Consider the following 17341-nt stretch of genomic DNA (forward strand, 5'->3'; position numbering starts at 1 on the left):
AGGGACTTAAAAGTAAATAAAATAATTTTAAAATGGATTCTAAAATGTATGGGCAGCCAGTGGAGTGAGGCTAAAATGGGGGTAATGTGCTCATGTTTACGGGTGCTGGTCAACAGACGTGCAGCAGTGTTTTGGACCATCTGGAGACGGGAGATGGAAGAAGCACTAACCGCCACATAAAGAGAATTGCAATAGTCCAGCCTAGTGGTGACAAAGGCGTGGATAACAGTTTCAAAGTGTTGCCTCGAAAGAATTGGTTTTATTCTGGCCAGCTTCCTCAAATGATAAAAGCTGGACTTCACTACTGCCCTGATCTGGCTGTCAAGCTTGAGACCTGGGTCCATTTTTACCCCAAGATTAGTGATGCTTGGCTTGATATGCTGGGCCAAAGATCCTAGATCTGGAAGGGGTGTACCAGCGGTGCCACCAAAAAATATCACTTCAGTTTTCTTTTCATTAAAACTCAAAAAGTTCAGAGCCATCCAGGCCTTAATGTCATCAAGACATTTAACTAATGCAGCGATAGAGTATGCATTGTTCTTTTTGAGTGGAACATAAATTTGGCTGTCATCTGCATAACAGTGGCAGTGAATCCCATGCTTCCTAAGTATGGAGCCAAGCGGGAGCAGATAGAGAGAGAAGAGAAGAGGGCCCAGAACTGAGCCCTGTGGGACCCCACACAAGAGAGGAGCAGAGGAGGACACTGAGTTGCCAAGGCTGACACAGAACGTTCTATCTGCCAAGTACGACCTGATCCACTCCAGTGCTATGCCCCTGATGCCCACCCACTGTTCCAAGCGGGAGATCAGGATTTCATGGTCCACTGTATCAAATGCAGCAGTTAAGTCTGAAAGCACTAAAATAACACAGTCACCAGAGTCAGTAGCTAAAAAGATATCATTAAAAACTCTTAAAAGAGCTGATTCTGTGCTGTGCAGGGTTTTAAAACCGGATTGGAAAACCTCAAGAATATTGTAGTCTTTCAGAAAGTCTATTAATTGACTGTAGACTATCTTCTCAAGGATTTTTGAGAGAAAAGGTAGTTTGGAGATCGGCCTGAAATTGGCAGATCTGTAGGATCTAGCTATTAATAATTGTGAGAACGGAAGTTCCAACAGTGGGGAAAACCTCTTTAAGCAGTCGAGGAGGGACAGCATCATTTGGAGAACCTGAGGGCCTCAACTGACCAACAATCTCCTGTAAAAAGGACAGTGTCACAGGCTCAAACTGCTCAAAAACAGCAGAGCAGGTGATAGAGATTGAGGGGTCATAAGCAGGAGGTGAGATGAGAGCCCTTGTAGAAGAGACCTTGTCAATAAAGAAGTGAAGAAAATTTTCACAGACAACAGGAGAAGTCTCTATACCAGCGGTCTGCTCAGCATTAAGAGCTGAATCAATTGTTTTAAACAAAACACGAGGTTTGTGACAGTTAGAGAGGATAATATTAGACAAGTGTTCTCTTTTCGCTTTTTTCACAGTTTTTTGATAATGACGCCAGCAGTCCCTTAACATTTGAAGAGACACCTGCAGTTTGTCCTTTTTCCATTTGCGCTCAGCTTTACGGCACTCAGGTCTGGCAGTACGAGTCATGTCATTTAACCAGGGCTCAGATTTAGTTTTAGGCTGCCTGGTTTTTAATGGAGCCACAGAGTCTAAAACAGTCTGGCAGGTGGAGTGAAACCATGAGCTGAGCTCCTCTGTACTGCCCACAGACACAGGAATGACGGAGTTATGATTAAAAGCGGCCGAAAACTGAACAGCAGTGGAAGGGTTTATGACACGACAGCGCCGAGAAGCAGCAACAGATTTAACTGTATTAGCGACAAGACTAACCTCAAATAACACAGGCATATGATCAGAAAACACTGCATCACAAATCTCTAGGTTAAAAACAGGCAAACCATACGATAAAACAAGATCGAGTGTGTGTCCATGTTCTTGTGTGGGTCCAGACACAGACTGCACAAGACTAAAAGAGTCAATAAGGTTCAAAAAGTCAGTTGCCATTGGCTTTTCAGGACAACACACGTGAACATTAAAATCGCCAACAATAAGAACACGGTCATATTTAGGCATAATTTCAGCCAGAAAGTCAGAAAATTCGTTTAAAAAGTCCTTATTGTATTTAAGGAGGCCAATAGACCACGGCACACAGCACAGTGTGAGAGCGACCCAGCTCAAATAGGCTCAGTTCAAAGCTGGTGAATGAGGATAATGGGGATAACTGCTTACATTTATATTGACTTTTGTAAACAGTAGCGATTCCACCTCCTCGGCCAGTAGTCCGTGGGGAGTTAACGTAGCAACAGTCATCAGGTAAGAGTTCAGTGAAAGCGCTGGACTCACCAACACTCAGCCACGTCTCAGTCACACAGAGAAAATCCAAACCTCGGGATGTGAAGAAATCCTTCAGAATGAAGGTCTTGTTCGCTAGCGATCTAGCCTTCACCAGGCCAATCCTGGCAGGAATTGGCGGATCCGCGGCATCAGCTGTCAGGGAAGCCCGCCGCAGGAGCCGCAGGTTGCTGTGGTTCACCCCGCGCCAGCGGGGACGGGGAAAGCAGGGGCCACGGGGCGGGAACACCTCATCCAGGCCGACGACAGGTAGCAGCCAGGAGTCCACAGTGTCCAGTGAGCGCCGGGAAAAAGAGAGGCCAGGCATAGCTCTGGAAGTGGACTTTCTTTTTCTTAAGTTGATGATCAACTCACTTTTGCAAACTTCCTGATATAATGCACTAATTCTTAAATTATATTTCCTTTTATTTATCAGTTTTTAGTGTTTTTGAAGCACTTTAGTACTTTCATTTAATGAAAAATTGTAAAATGTTTGAATGTGATTGAAGTGTTTTTGCAAAAAAATCTTCTTCTGAAGCACTTTAGTGCATTCATCTAATGTAAAATTGTAAAAGGTTTGAATGTGATTAAAGTGTTTTTGCAAAAATCTAAAAAAATATTTCTTTCTTTCTTTCTTTCTTTCTTAAATCATTCATAGCTCTGAAATAGTTAAATTTGATTCTGATCCTTGTTTTACATATTCTTTTAAAATTGGCTTCTGCACTGCAGTCAGACGAACCTTCAACATTTTACCTTCCTGCTTAGATAAATCGACATCTTTGCTTGGCCCAGAATGAAATTTAGAATCTGCCAATCCTTTTTTGATTCTTCCTGTGTTTCAAACCTATAAAGTAAATCTGTTTGTCAAAAACAAGATCGAATGAGAGACAGATTCCCACTCAAAACAGGAATAGATTGTCGAGTCTCTGACAGTCTAGGAAGCAGTGAAAAATAGTTTCCTTCTGAGAACAGAAGGGGAAGTTTTCCGACATATTTGGATTCAAAACTGCAATAAAAAGACAGAGAGAGAGAGAGAGAGAGAGAGAGAGAGAGAGAGAGAGAGAGAGAGAGAGAGAGAGAGAGAGAGAGAGAGAGAGAGAGAGAGAGAGAGAGAGACAGAGAGAGAGAGAGAGAGAGAGAGAGAGAGAGAGACACAGAGACAGAGACAGAGAGAGTCAAAGTCAGCTTTATTGTTAAGTGTAACATATACTGTATGCAGGTCATACAGCACAGATGAAATTTCAGTCCTCTCTGACCCACGGTAAACAGGCAGTACAACAGGCAGTACAACAGATAGAACAACAGGCAGTACAACACAGACAGTACAACACAGGTAGTACAACACAGGCAGGACAACACAGGCAGGACAACACAGGCAGGGGCAACAAAGGCAGTACAACACACGCAGGACAACACAGGCAGGACAACACAAGCAGTAGAACAGGCAGTACAACACAGACAGTACATCAGACAGTAGAGCACAAAGTATTAGAAGAAACACTAGGGATGGTAAACATCTCTATACACTCTTTAATCCCGTAGGGGAAGTGACGTGTGCGTAGTCCCTGAGTTGATGGGGGGAGAGAGAGATAGGTAGTCAGGTGCTGGGGGGAGGGCAGGGCAGTGTGAGGGCAGAGTTCAAGGCTATGGCAGGGGGCAGAGGAGGGAGGGAGTTGAGCCTCCTGACCGCCTGGTGAAAGAAACTGTCCTTGAGCCTGCTGGTTCTGGCCCACAGAGACAGAGAGAGAGACAGAGAGAGAGAGAGAGAGAGAGAGAGAGAGAGAGAGAGAGAGAGAGAGAGAGAGAGAGAGAGAGAGAGACAGAGAGAGAGATTTTTTATTTTTGCAAAAACACTTTAATCACATTACATTTTTTTTTACAATTTTACAATTTTACATTAGATGAAAGCACTAAAGTGCTTCAGAAGAAGATTTTTTTGCAAAAACACTTCAATCACATTCAAACATTTTACAATTTTTCATTAGATGTAAGTAATAAAGTGCTTCAAAAACACTAAAAACCAATAAATAAAAGGAAATACAATTTAAAAATTAGTGCATTATATCAGGAAGATTGCAAAAGTGAGTTGATCATCAACTAAAGTGGATGGGACATTTTTGTGACACCAGATGTTCCTAAAGTTATTTAGGTGTTTTGTCATTTTATAAAAACCAAATTGTACATTCAAGCGACATCTGATGTTACAGCAAAAAACAGTAGCTGCTTCTTGAACAGTATTGTTTTTAATTCTCCTCTTCCTGGTCACATAAATTGCGAGTTTTGCCTCTCCAGAGATAAAATTTAAAAGCTGCCACTTTCTTTGATTCGATTTATTGTACCCAGCACCGTAGATGAATTTCCTGATACTAAAATTTTCACTGAACAGATTAAAAACATTCGTTAGAAGAGTGAAGAGCACTGCAAGTCTCCAACACTCACTCACACATGAAAGACTGTCTCACGAAGGGGACAGACGGGACACTGGCTGAACACAGCAGAGATAAAAGCATTGGAACCGATGGCAGCATGTAAAATTCTCCACTGGAGGTCAGCTGTTTTTTCTTGAGGGGAGGTTTGTATAGAAGTCTCCACTGTGGGTCAGGTCCATTTCCCGTCAGAGAGAGAGACAGAGAGACAGAGACAGAGACAGAGAGAGAGACAGAGACAGAGAGAGAGACAGAGAGAGAGTTGATACAAAATTCAAAAGAGATTCACGTAAACAAGATTTTCAATAGTACTGTGGGTTTTATGGACAAAGCAACATCTAACCTTGTAACATTCATCAAACAAAAAAAACAACAGACAAAATTAAGAAAAAAAAAACAATTACCCGTTCTTCACAATCATCTCTTCTACAATCATGTCTTCTACTTTTTTGCTTAGTTTTTTCAATCTATAAAACTCTTTCTCTGTAAAATCTTGCTCACCACTTATTGTTTTACTTTTCATATGAAAGTTGACACGATCCAGAAATGTGTTGAGGTCAGGGAAAATTTTTTCAACTTTTGCCCTAAAACCTTTTGTGTCTTGCAGGAATTTTTTGACCTTTTGCGAATCATATTTTTCTGTTACGGCCACTTTCGAACTGTTGTCATTTTCGTTGTCAGAGCTACAGGAGGTGTCTCAAGTGTTTCTTCAGCTTTGTTCATTCTTGTGTTAGGGTTTTTCCTTTTAAGAGCTATCTTTAATAATTCCTCGTCGATCACAATATCATCATCTTCCTCGTCCTTCTCCAGGAAAGACTCTACCACCTTGGCGGATGTGTCTCTGGCCCCTTCAGCCTTCACCAAATCACTCTGTCCATCCTTTGTACTGTTTTCCGTGTCCTGCGTGCTACTCTGTGGCTCTGGGTTGTTCTGTGGCTCCGGCTGCTATTCTGTGGCTCCTGTTTAACCATCCGGGCGGCTGTCTATCCGGCCCCCTCAGCGTCTTTGTTATTCTGTGGTTCCAGGTTGGCGGCTGGCGACTGTTTAACCTTAGCGTTGCCACCTGTGACAAGAAAAGAAAGGCAAAAGAAAAAAAGAACAAGATCTCTTTTGTACAACATACATCTTAATGTATGTACAGTAGATACCGTACTTTGGATATGTTACATGTTCACAATGTCGTTCCTGGGTTTGTGTTGAAATAGGTGCAGATGGTGATGGCCTTGTGGACGGAAGTGGTAGTGTTGGTATTTGTTACCCAAAGATGCCCATTTGCCTCCCGTGCTGGCCAGGCTGTAATCGCTGTCAAGATGGCAGCCCCTGTCGGGTGCAGGAGACTTGGCTTCTAAGGGTCAGCGTGTTGGCCATCCAGGGTGTTTTCATGTTCCTCATCTTTGTTAGCATGCTGGTTGCCTATCGGTATCGTCGAAACCGGGTGAGTCAGCACCTTTTGCTCAACACAACAATAAAGAATGGGTTCAGCAGATAAATAACCATTAGAACTATTCCAGGTACTGCAACATTATGTACAGTACTTAACCAAAGAATCAGCTACTTAGTTTTTATACTTATCTTTCAGTAAGCTGTTTTTTTAAAATTTGTATTGGTGATGCAAATGCCAACATTTCTTGCGGTGTTGCCATTGCTGTGTTTCAACAATTTATCTTTGAAAAGGATTTTTATATCAGCAGTATTATTTGATTTTGGAAAAATAAGGATCCTTTAACATCTAATCCAGCATCTTCATCACAACTTTGTTTTTTCATAATGACTTTCTTTCTCAGCGGATTCGAGCATCTGGCCTCCTGCTGCTGGAGATGATCTTGTTTGGTTCTCTGCTCCTCTATTTTCCGGTGAGTGGTTTGCATCATAATGAACAAGTTGTAGAATGGTGAATGTGTCTAAGTAGAAGTGATGTGGATTGGTAGGAAGTATTTTCCCAGTGGTAATGATTATGAATCAATAAAATAACCCATTAATAAAAGGCAGCCACAAATTTTAATCTATATAATTTCAATTGCTGAACAATGTGAGACATCCCTGCTGTAATTCTCTCTCTCTCTCTCTCTCTCTCTCTCTCTCTCTCTCTCTCTCTCTCTCTCTCTCTCTCTCTCTCTCTCTCTCTCTCTCTCTCTCTCTCTCTCTCTCTCTCTCTCTCTCTCTCTCTCTCTCTCTCTCTGTGTGTGTGTGTGTACGTGCGTGTGCTTGTGTGTGTGAATATGTCAGTATAATATTGTCATGGCATCTTATGCTGATGGTCATCATATATGACACATAAATCAAAGTTACATAAAGATTTACATGCCATAATTTGTTCAAGCATTGCTGTTATTCATAAATCATTTTTATTCCATATTTCCAAGCATAGGGAAACAGCAACTAGTAAATGAAAGTGTCTTAAGGTTCTGATTCCAAATTCCTGCTTAGTTCCATCTTGGCAGCTCCAGCAGACAATCCACTGGCCTGCATTAAGATCTCTCAGGACTAATATTAGGATTGGTTTGGCAGGGTTGACCTGAGAAATCTGTCAGTTAGTCAAACACTATGGAAGTATACAAAGGACATATAGATGTAACCACTCCAATCAAAAACTTCATGAAAGTTATGATTTCTGGTGAAAATTTAGATGTAGGCATTGACTGACAAATTTTGAGGATTTAGAGTTATTGTTGCTGTGGACATGTGATAGAGATGAAAAAAAAAAAAAAAAATAATTTTCATGTCAGTAATGGCTGCAAGACTATTTACTGACCAGTGGTAGTATGCTGGGTCTGAGTAAGATGGGGAAAACTGGTGAGCTTTTTTTTTTAACATCCCGCTTCAAAGCAGTGATGTATTGTAATTGTCAGTGTTCGTGTGTTGGTCTGTTCGTTTGTTTGTCCGTCTGTTTGTTAGTACCCCAACAATCTTCGCAACTGTTGCAGATAGAAAGATGAAACAAAAAAGCACATTACTCGGGCGGCAAAGGGAATGAAATTGAGATGATGATCTTGATCCTAAGAAAAGTAGGTCATGGTCAAATTTAAACTTTTGTACACTCAGGAACCGGATAAGAAAGATGAGGAAGAAGGCCAGTTTGAGTAAGACCATAGATCGAAGCTAGTGCTTTGATTTACAAAAGTAGATCAGAGCACTAGCTTTGATCTTTGACCTATGCAAGTAGGTCAGGGTAAAATATTGAATTCAGGGGTGTCATAAGATGTTACAGTCTGTGACTGCCTTATTTAGTAAGAGATGATAACTTGAAGCTCTGTGCAGCCATTGTGTTCTTAAACTGGAGCCAAATCCTGACAGTGCCAGTGTTTGGATTATGGAAGCTTGCATTAGGAACCACAAACAAACTGGTTGACAGTCAGCAAAGCTGTAGAAGTTTCAAAGAGAAAGAACAATTTTGGTGACAAGCGCATTTTTTTTACTATCACAGGCAAATATGTTTGATTGCTGATCAATGATGATGACATTTTTTTTAACCTATTCCGCCTGGGGGTTTTTGAGGCGGAGTCTTTCTTGAACTGTATAACAAACTAAATGATGAATATTGCATCATCTGTGAGATGTACAAGCATAATTTTAGTGTGAATTAGTTGAGAACTGAAAGATTTCAATTCCAGCATCAGAAAATGAGTATATGCTATGTTTGACAAACAGTTTAGTAGACTACATTTCTGTCCATGCCCGAAAAAACAATTGCAGCAACATAATCTCTGTCCGTTTTCCCTCATCCATACCTTGTATCCAATATTTCTCCATAGTTCTTATCAGACCTTGCTGTTTTTTGCTTCTCTGTTACTTTCATTTCTGTGTTGGGTTTTCATGAGGTGAATTTATTTTTTGTCATGAATATTTCATGAGCAAATTTTGAGTTCAGTGTAAGTAACAGCTGTCCACATTTCCTCCATAGTTTGACTAACAGAGTGCGTCTCTCTGTCTCTGCAGGTATTCATCACATACTTCAAGCCCAGTACATTCAGGTGTATTCTGCTACGCTGGGTCAGAATGCTTGGCTTCTCCATCGTCTATGGTACAGTGACACTAAAAATGTACAGGTAGGTTGGAATTCTTAACATCAAATTACACTTAAGGGCAACAAAACACATTCTGGGGCTCCTATTGGTTATAATTTGCATATTGTATTATTTAATATACTTATTTAAGTAATTTACACATAGAAATATAGATTTACAGTTTATCCTGAAGAACGGAAACCCAGTAGAGTCCTACATTATCAGCTAGTTTTTTCAGACTCAAAGAGGGTGAAATTGTGTTTAGTTTTGGTGCTGCACATATTCCTAATAATCTCAAATCAGTCTGTTAATTGGCTTCAGTACAGAGCTGTAAAATATTTTTTTTGTATTTAGAACACTTAAAATTATGACTACTGTGTAACTCTGAATTTCATGTATTTTATTCTATTTGTTTAATCTTAACGGATCTAACTTTGGTTCTGTTTGTTGTTTTTAGAATTTGTACAAATGTTCTTCATTTCCTACGACATGTAATTGAAACTGTATCTGTGTTTGAAATGCACTATAATAATTATGTATAAGCGATTTTGTAAAAAAAAATTACAAAAAACAACAGTGAATACATATTTTTTAATCATGAAAAACAGGCTAATTTGGAACAGTTGAACATTCGTATTTAATACAAACTTAATGAGACATTTCATTTTCTGTGCTGGGCACGATATGGAAGAATGGTCTAGTTAGGCTTCAGGACCATGGATAAGGGCCAATTACACCAACATGGTAAGAGGATTTAACCAATGCACACAGTTTGTAAAACATAATATTACCACTCCATAAATGACGGTTACACATGTCACGTCAAAATAACTCAGCAAACATAAGACTAGGTGAAAAGTTTACTCTGATGTCCACCTTCATATGGCTTTTTCTGTTGGTGCGTCATCAGCAGCACTTTGGTCTTCTTTTATACACTTTTTCCTTTAACTCTTTGAACTTCTGAGCAAGGATCTTCATTTCAGTGTGGAAGTTTTTGAACATCGATTCAAGACTGCTGACAATCCGAGTCTGGTTGAAAGTCAGTGCCAGCAATGTAGACTATAGGCTACCTGTAAGAAAACTGTTTCTTAGTGTATAATAGTGTATAATATATGAAGTAATATCTCCCCACCTATATATTTGAATAAACTCACTTGAAAACCTCACACTGTCACGCTTTAACTCCACCCACTACTGTCCAACCAATCACACCCCATCTGCCAGAAGGAATCATATGAATAATATGGCGTAAGGCAGTGGTCCCCAACCTTTTTTGCGCCACAGACCGGTTTCATCTAAGACAATATTTTCACGGACCAGTCTTCATTTGCTCGATAATCGTTAATAATGCCAGGACAGCTGTAGTCTAATAATAAATCATCCGCAGTTGTTTTATGTAAAATGCAGACATCAACAGACAATAAACAAACTTTTTTTTCATAAATTGATAATCAACATCTCTGTAAACGAAATAACTATAAGAAATTATATGAAGAACTCGACTGCACTGATGAGATTTATTTTGAAATGTAGCAACTTTCAATCAGTACATTCAGTCAGTCATTTTCAGATTACCACCCACTATATCCGCTGCAGTGGGTCACGGGGAGCCGGAGCCTATCTCGGCTGCACAAGGCGTGAGGCGGGGGACACTCCGGGCACGATGCCAGTGCACCGCGGATCAGCACATTCAATGTAGGAGAAATACTGATCATTTACAATAAATGGGTGAACAAGTTAATCAAATAATAATAATTGCAATTATGAAAATTAGCGGATGGGGAAACTGATCTAGGGGTAACGGGATAACGGGAGACAATGACACCTGACAATGACACCTGAAGTGTGTTCAGGACGTCCCGTGTTTTTTTTTACGGTCACTGCAGAAAATCCCGCTTCACAAAGACAGGAGGTTGGAAATGGAAAGAGGGTTTTTAAAACTTTTTTGGGGAATTTCACCATAATCTGCTTTGACTTTAATCCAGAACACTGGCGCGGTTGTGGGCGCTTAATTGTGTGGGATGATAACCTGTCACGTGACCGAGACCTGTCAAGCAGGACAGACGCATGCATTTGTCTGTGTGACATTGCGCACAGACGTCATTTTTCAAAACGTCTGTCAGACTCCGAAATAAATAAAACAGAAGTAATGTAAATTATTTTTTCTTTCTGTGAGGCCTGGTACCAAATGACCCACGGACCAGTACCAGTCCACAGTCCAGGGGTTGGGCACTACTGGTGTAAGGCATCAGGCAGCGAGGCTTTTTGTTGCGGTTATGCCTTTCGTCCACACAACAACGCAGATATCCAGGACAAAAATGCTAGCCGAAGTTAAGTTTTTTGTAAACGTGTTGTTGTGTGGACGCTGTAACCGAAACATTTTGTATTCTGGGGGTGTCTCCCTGCAACGAAAACCACTGTGACATTGGTGTGTGTGAGCCATGTCTTCATGTACACACAAAATGGATGAAGTTAAAACTGACTATTTTCTGACGAATAACCGCTCCATGTCGTTGGATCGTTGGATATTTGCTTGTCTGTTTCTTTATGAGTCATAAAGTTTATACAGTGGACAAAAATATTGTTTTTAAATAAAATCTGTGGTTCTATGATTTCTGGATGACTGCAAGAGGAAGTGCCTTAACACTGGATAAGATCCGTTGCATGCACGTGCAGGTCGAGTATTAATATCAACAGTCACAGGTGTTACGCAGTAGCCAGCGTACATAAGCGCCCCTTCGTCATTCATTACTTCCCTGTGGAATCTTCTAGTGAGATTCCGAGTGACAGGGAACTCTGACAGTCATCCAGAATTCATAGAACCACAGTTACATAAGTAACTTTCGTTCTATTTCATTCTTCCTGACTGCCAGAGGCAGTGCCTTAACATTGGATGACTTAGTATAAATGTAGTCACATCCTACCTTTTTGTGATGGCCTTGGAAACCTCCAAGAAAGCAGTTGCCACTGCATTAGCTGTAGCTACATTAACCCTGTAGAACTGGGCAAAAGTACATGGTGCAGCCCATGTGGCCGTAGCACAAATTCCACTGAGAGGGACGCCTCGAAGTGCCGCCCAGGAAGTGGAAACGCTTCTGATGGAGTGGAATCTGATACCATGAGAGAGTGGCATGTCCTTCAACCTGTATGCCTCCTAAATAGACATGACGACCTTAGAGAGCCTTTGCTTGGAGAGGTCATGTCCCTTCCTAAGCCCAACACAGCAGACAAACAGACTATCAGAGCGACACAACCCAGCGGTCGCTTGTAAATGGTGCTTCAGGGCCCTTACTGGGCAGAACAGTCCTGCAGAAGCAGCATCACCCTGCAGACATGGAGGGTCATAAGCTGCCAGCTCAATAACCTGGTTCACAGGACCCAAGGCCAGGCTCTTGGGCAAAAAAGCGCATACACACATCACACATAGATAAGGCATGAAGCTCGCTCATGCGTCTTGCTGATGTCATTGCTAGGAGAAAGGCCAGTTTAGCCGAAGCCCATTTCAGATCCGATTTCTACAGAGGCTCAAAAGGGGGAGACCAAAGAGCATCCAGGACAAGAGTCAAATCCCATGAGGGATACTCCACAGCCAGCGGGGGGTACCATTGCCGGGCTCCCCGAAGAAAATGGGTCACAAGGATGTGAGACCCTATAGTTCTGTTATCCATCCTTATAATGTCTGGCCAATATTGCAGCTACATAGACTCTGAGTGTTGAAGCAGACAGCTTCTTCACCAGTAGCGATTGCAAAAACTTTGGTATAACAGGTACCGAGCAATGCTCGGGAATCTCTGTGTGTGCATCACACCATTGTGAGAAAATTTTCAACCTGCTAGCATACAGCGCTCTGGTGGAAGGTGCTCTTGCATCCAAAACCATTTGGATCACATCATTGTTGCACAGACTCAGGAGAGGGTCCGGCCCTACAGAGGCCATACCCAGAGGCACAGGCATTCTGGGCTTGGATGCCGAATGCAGGACACTGTGGGTGCTCTGCTGCACCCTGTGCAATGTCAATGCAGTCAGTGGGAAAGGCAGAAATGCATAAAGGATGTGCCAGACACCCTGGCCATGGATGTGCCAGAGCGTCCTGTCCCAAAGGGCTCGATGTCTCCATCAGTGAGAACCAGAGAGGGCAGTGTGTTGCCGACTCTGATACAAACAGGTCCACTTCCGCCATGCTGTATCTGTGCCACATCTCCCTTATTACCTCTGGGTGGCGTCTCCATTCCCCAGCAGGAGGCTTCTGAAGGAACAGAAAGTCTGCCACCATATTCTGTGGCCCTGGTAGATACAAAGCCCTCAGGCTGCAAAAATAAGGAAAAGCCCATGTTAGAAGTTGCCATGCCACCTGTAATGACAGGGTTGATCTTGTGCCTCCCTGGCGATTTATATGGTAGACGGCCAACCTGTCGTCGAACCACACCAATACATGCCTGTTCCTCAGCCATGGTTCAAGGTGCTGAAGTGCTAGAAATATAGCAAAAAGTATGTTTATATGCTGCACCATTTTCATGTTTCGTCCAGAACCCTCTCACAGCTGTGTGCTGCCATACTGCTCCTCATCCAGAGTGCAAGGCATCTGTCACCACCACTTTTCTGCATGAGGGGACCAAACCCAGAGGGACACCCCTGGACAGAAAGGTCCTGTTCCTCCAGGGCTGCATTGTAAGGAGGCAGCCGCTGGATACTCGGACTCTCCTGGACCTGTGGGATGTTGGGTATAGACGAGGGCCGTTGATCCAAACCTGGAATGGCCGCAAATGTAGGAGACTCAGTGGTACTACTGCTGTCACTGATGTCAGCATTCCCACAGCCTGAGAAGAAGGCTGAATGGTAGCAAGTTGTTCCTCCAAAACCAGAGAAGAAGTTGTAAAATGGCATCCACCCGTCGCGGAGTGGGACAGGACAGCATTTTGCGGGAGTCCAGGTTTAACCCAATGAACGCGACTCCCTGGCTGGAAATGAGGCAGCTTTTCTTGTAGTTGACTGTGAGGCCAAGCCGTGTCACACGATCTATAAGAGCGTCTGTGTCCCGCTCCACCTGTTCCCCTGTTGGAGCCGGACCAACCAATCGTCCAGGTACGGGAGGATCTGCATGTCATGAGCTTGCATCGGGGCCAGTGCAGCTCGCATATGCACCTGGTAAAGACTCTTGGGGTCAGGGAAATCCTGAATGGAAGGACCTTGAACTGGTAGGCCCTACCTTCGAAAGCGAAGTGGAGGTATTGCCTGTGGTGAAAAGCTATTGGCACATGGAAATATGCATTCTTCAAGTCAATTGATGTGAACCAGCCGTGTGCCCTGACTGTGCGGAGCACATCTGCTGTCCTCAGCATATGGAAAGGTAGCACCTTCAGATAGTTGTTGAGCCTTCGCAAGTCCAGTATAGGGTGAAAGCCTCCATCTTTCTTTATGACCAAAAAATACATTGAGTAAAACCCACCATGCACCTTGTGCATCGAGTTGTTCGATTGCATTCTTTTCCAGGGGTGTGGCTACCTCCTTCCTGAGTTCCTGGGATTTTTTGGGATTGTTGACGATGGTCATCCTGATCCCACTGTAAGTGGGGGCGAAACACAAACCCCCGAACCCTCTGCGTCTGGGGCCCCAGAAGAGGGGGAGCACACTGCCGTTGTCCAATCTGCCTGACATTTGAAGCCCTTGAGTAGCCGCCCTGCCGTAATGGCGGCCAAGGTTGACTGGCACCATAGCCTGGTGCAAACCGTCGCCTTGTTACCAGAAACGGCAACTGGAGGCTGGCGAACTGCTGTCGTCTCTGATTGGCCTGGAGACTATGGTTCAAGGCCTGGTGTGCCGCAGTGCCAAACACCTGCCCTGGGACTACAGGGAGACCACAGAGTCCCAGGGCAGTTCCACCTGAACCTAGTTTAGCACCCTGGTCTATTTAAGCTACTTCATTTCAGTTCAGCGCTGTTGCAGTGCAGTTAGTATTTGAGCAGAGATCCGTGTATGCCAAATTGTTACTCCTTGACTGCTTCCTTATGACCACGAGTTTTGCCTTGCCTTATCTGTGATTTTCTGGATTTTGACCTCTGCCTGTTTTTACCATGATTTTTGTCTTTTTATGCTCCGTGAATGACCTTGGCCTGTTGGATTACGTTTTTGCCTGCCGCCTTTGTCCCATCTTTGTCCTGATCTTCTGTTTATGACCCTTGCCTGGATTTGACTTTAGGCTGATTAAAAGTTTGTTATTAATTGACACTCTGACTCTCGCCCTGGTTCCTTCGGAAACCGTAACAGACACCAGATGGGGGCATCTGGGTTTCTGGTTGCTTATTTTGTAGCTCAGCCAGCCTTGCTAGCTTGAGGTCCCAAGACATGAGGCTGCAATTCAAGCATTGCTCCTCTGTTAGCGCCTGCCTCAGGTGTGCCACACCCAGGCAGTTAGGGCATTCATCGTGGCCGTCATCTGCCATCAGTGATGCCACACAAGTTCGTCAAGCATGTATGATAAAAGACACAAAATACACCGTTGTCTCCCGTCACACGTACCACTTTGCAATGGGGAATCCAGTATGATTGTGGAGTGAAAGAAAAAACACTCCTAGTAACTAATAGAAAATTCACCATGAGCGAAGACAATCCTATGGAGAAACACATTTAACCGTGGGGCGGTGAACGCCCGCAGGAACAAATGGAGAACCCACTCTGAGCGGAGATGCTCTTGTGGGAAATTACATATAACTGTGGAGCTAGTAATGCTCACAGTAACGAATAGAGAACTCACTCTGAGCGCAGACGCTTTTATGTGAAAATACATATAAGTTAAGAATGAACTTTTTTTTTCTAATGTACCCGCAAGGGAGCACAAGCCAGTGTCTTATTGTGCCGGTCCCAAGCCCGGATAAATACAGAGGGTTGTGTCAGGAAGGGCATCCGACCTAAAACTTTTGCCAAATCAAACATATGACTTCCATACCGGATTGGTCGAGGCCCGGGTTAACAATGACCACCATTGGTGAAGGTAGAGGTAGGAAAGGCCAAACAAGGAGCTTATGATGACTTGTATGCTTGGTTGGACAGTAAGGAGACAGACTGATCTATACAGGTTGGCAAGGCAGAGAGACAGAGATGGGAAGGATGCGCAGCAGGTAAGAGTGATTAAGGATATGGATTGAAGTTTATTGACAGGTGCCAGTCGTGTGATGGCAAGATGGAAAGAGTAGTTTGAAGAGTTGATGAACGAGAAGAATGAGAGAGAACAAAGACTAGAAGAGGTGGCTGTTGTGGACTAGGAAGTAGCAAAGATTAGTCAGGACAAAGTGAGGAGGGCAATGAAGAGGATGACGAGTGGAAAGGCACTTGGTCCTGATGATATACCTGTGGAGATATGGAAGTGTCTAGGAGAGGTGGCAGTAGAGTTTCTAACTGGGTTGATCAGTAGGATCTTAGATAGTGAGAAGATGCCTGAGGAATGGAGGAAAAGTTTGCTGGTGCCCATTTTTAAGAACAAGGGAGATGTGCAGAGTAGTGGTAACTACAGAGGAATAAAGCTGATGAGCCATACAGTGAAGTCAGTCAGTCAGTCATTTTCATATTACCACCTCTACATCCGCCGCAGCGGGTCACGGGGAGCTGGAGCCTATCCCAGTGGCATAGGGCGTGAGGTGGGGGACACTCCGGGCACGACGCCAGTGCACCGCGGAGCCACACACAAAGACATACAACCACTCACACACACACTCACTCCTACGGGCAATTTGGGACCGGTCAATCAACCTGAAGCGCATGCTTTTGGAGGTGGGAGGAAGCCGGAGAACCCGGAGAGAACCCACGCAGACATGGGGAGAGCATGTGAACTCCGCACAGAGCGGGACTCGAACCCGGGTCCGCCGTGTTGTGAGGCGACAGTGCTAACCACTGCACTGCCCCCATACAGTGAAGTTATGGGGAAAAATAGTTGAAGCTAGACTAATTAGGGGGCAGAAGTGAGCATTTGGGAGCAGCAGTATGGTTTCATACAAAAAAAAAAGAGTACTAAAGATGCAGTATTTGCTCTGAGTGTGTTGATAGGGAAGTACAGAGAAGGCCAGAGGGAGCTGCATTGTGTTTTTGTAGATCTGGGGAAAGTTTATGACAGGGTGCCCAGAGAGGAACTGTGGTATTGTATGAGGATGTCTGGAGTGGGAGGGAAGTATGTTAGAGCAGTGCCGGACATGTATGAGGACAATAAGACAGTGGTGAGGTATGCTGTAGTTGTGACAGAGGAGTTCAAGGTGGAGGAGGGACTGCATCAGTGATCAGCTCTGAGACCCTTTTTGTTCGCTATGGTGATGGACAGGCTGAAAGACGAGGTTAGACAGGAATCTCCATGGACTATGATGTTTGCAGATGACATTGTGATCTGTAATGAGGGCAGGGAATACGTGGAGGAGAAGCTAGAGAGGTGGATGTTTGTCCTGGAAAGGAGAGGAATGAAGGTTAGCCGCAGTAAGACAGAGCACATGTGTGTGAATGAGAGGGACCCAAGTGGAAGAGTGAGGTTGTGGCGGAGAGGTTTGCTTAAGATAGGACAAATTACATAAGTATAAAATATTTATTTGTCAATTCAAA

General features: G+C 43.5%; 1 protein-coding gene across 1 annotated transcript in view; it reads left to right on the forward strand.

The window, feature by feature from the left end:
• The window catches only part of gpr179 (G protein-coupled receptor 179), a 56589-nt gene that overhangs the window by 19213 nt on the left and 20035 nt on the right, over positions 1-17341 (forward strand). Inside the window, exons 4-6 of the mRNA XM_068322332.1 lie at positions 5966-6195; positions 6545-6613; positions 8697-8806. Of these exons, the coding sequence (XP_068178433.1) occupies positions 5966-6195; positions 6545-6613; positions 8697-8806 (409 nt within the window). The remainder of the gene's footprint in view (positions 1-5965; positions 6196-6544; positions 6614-8696; positions 8807-17341) is intronic.

This window comes from Antennarius striatus, chromosome 8 (assembly GCF_040054535.1).
Source record: "Antennarius striatus isolate MH-2024 chromosome 8, ASM4005453v1, whole genome shotgun sequence".
Lineage (NCBI taxonomy): Eukaryota > Metazoa > Chordata > Actinopteri > Lophiiformes > Antennariidae > Antennarius > Antennarius striatus.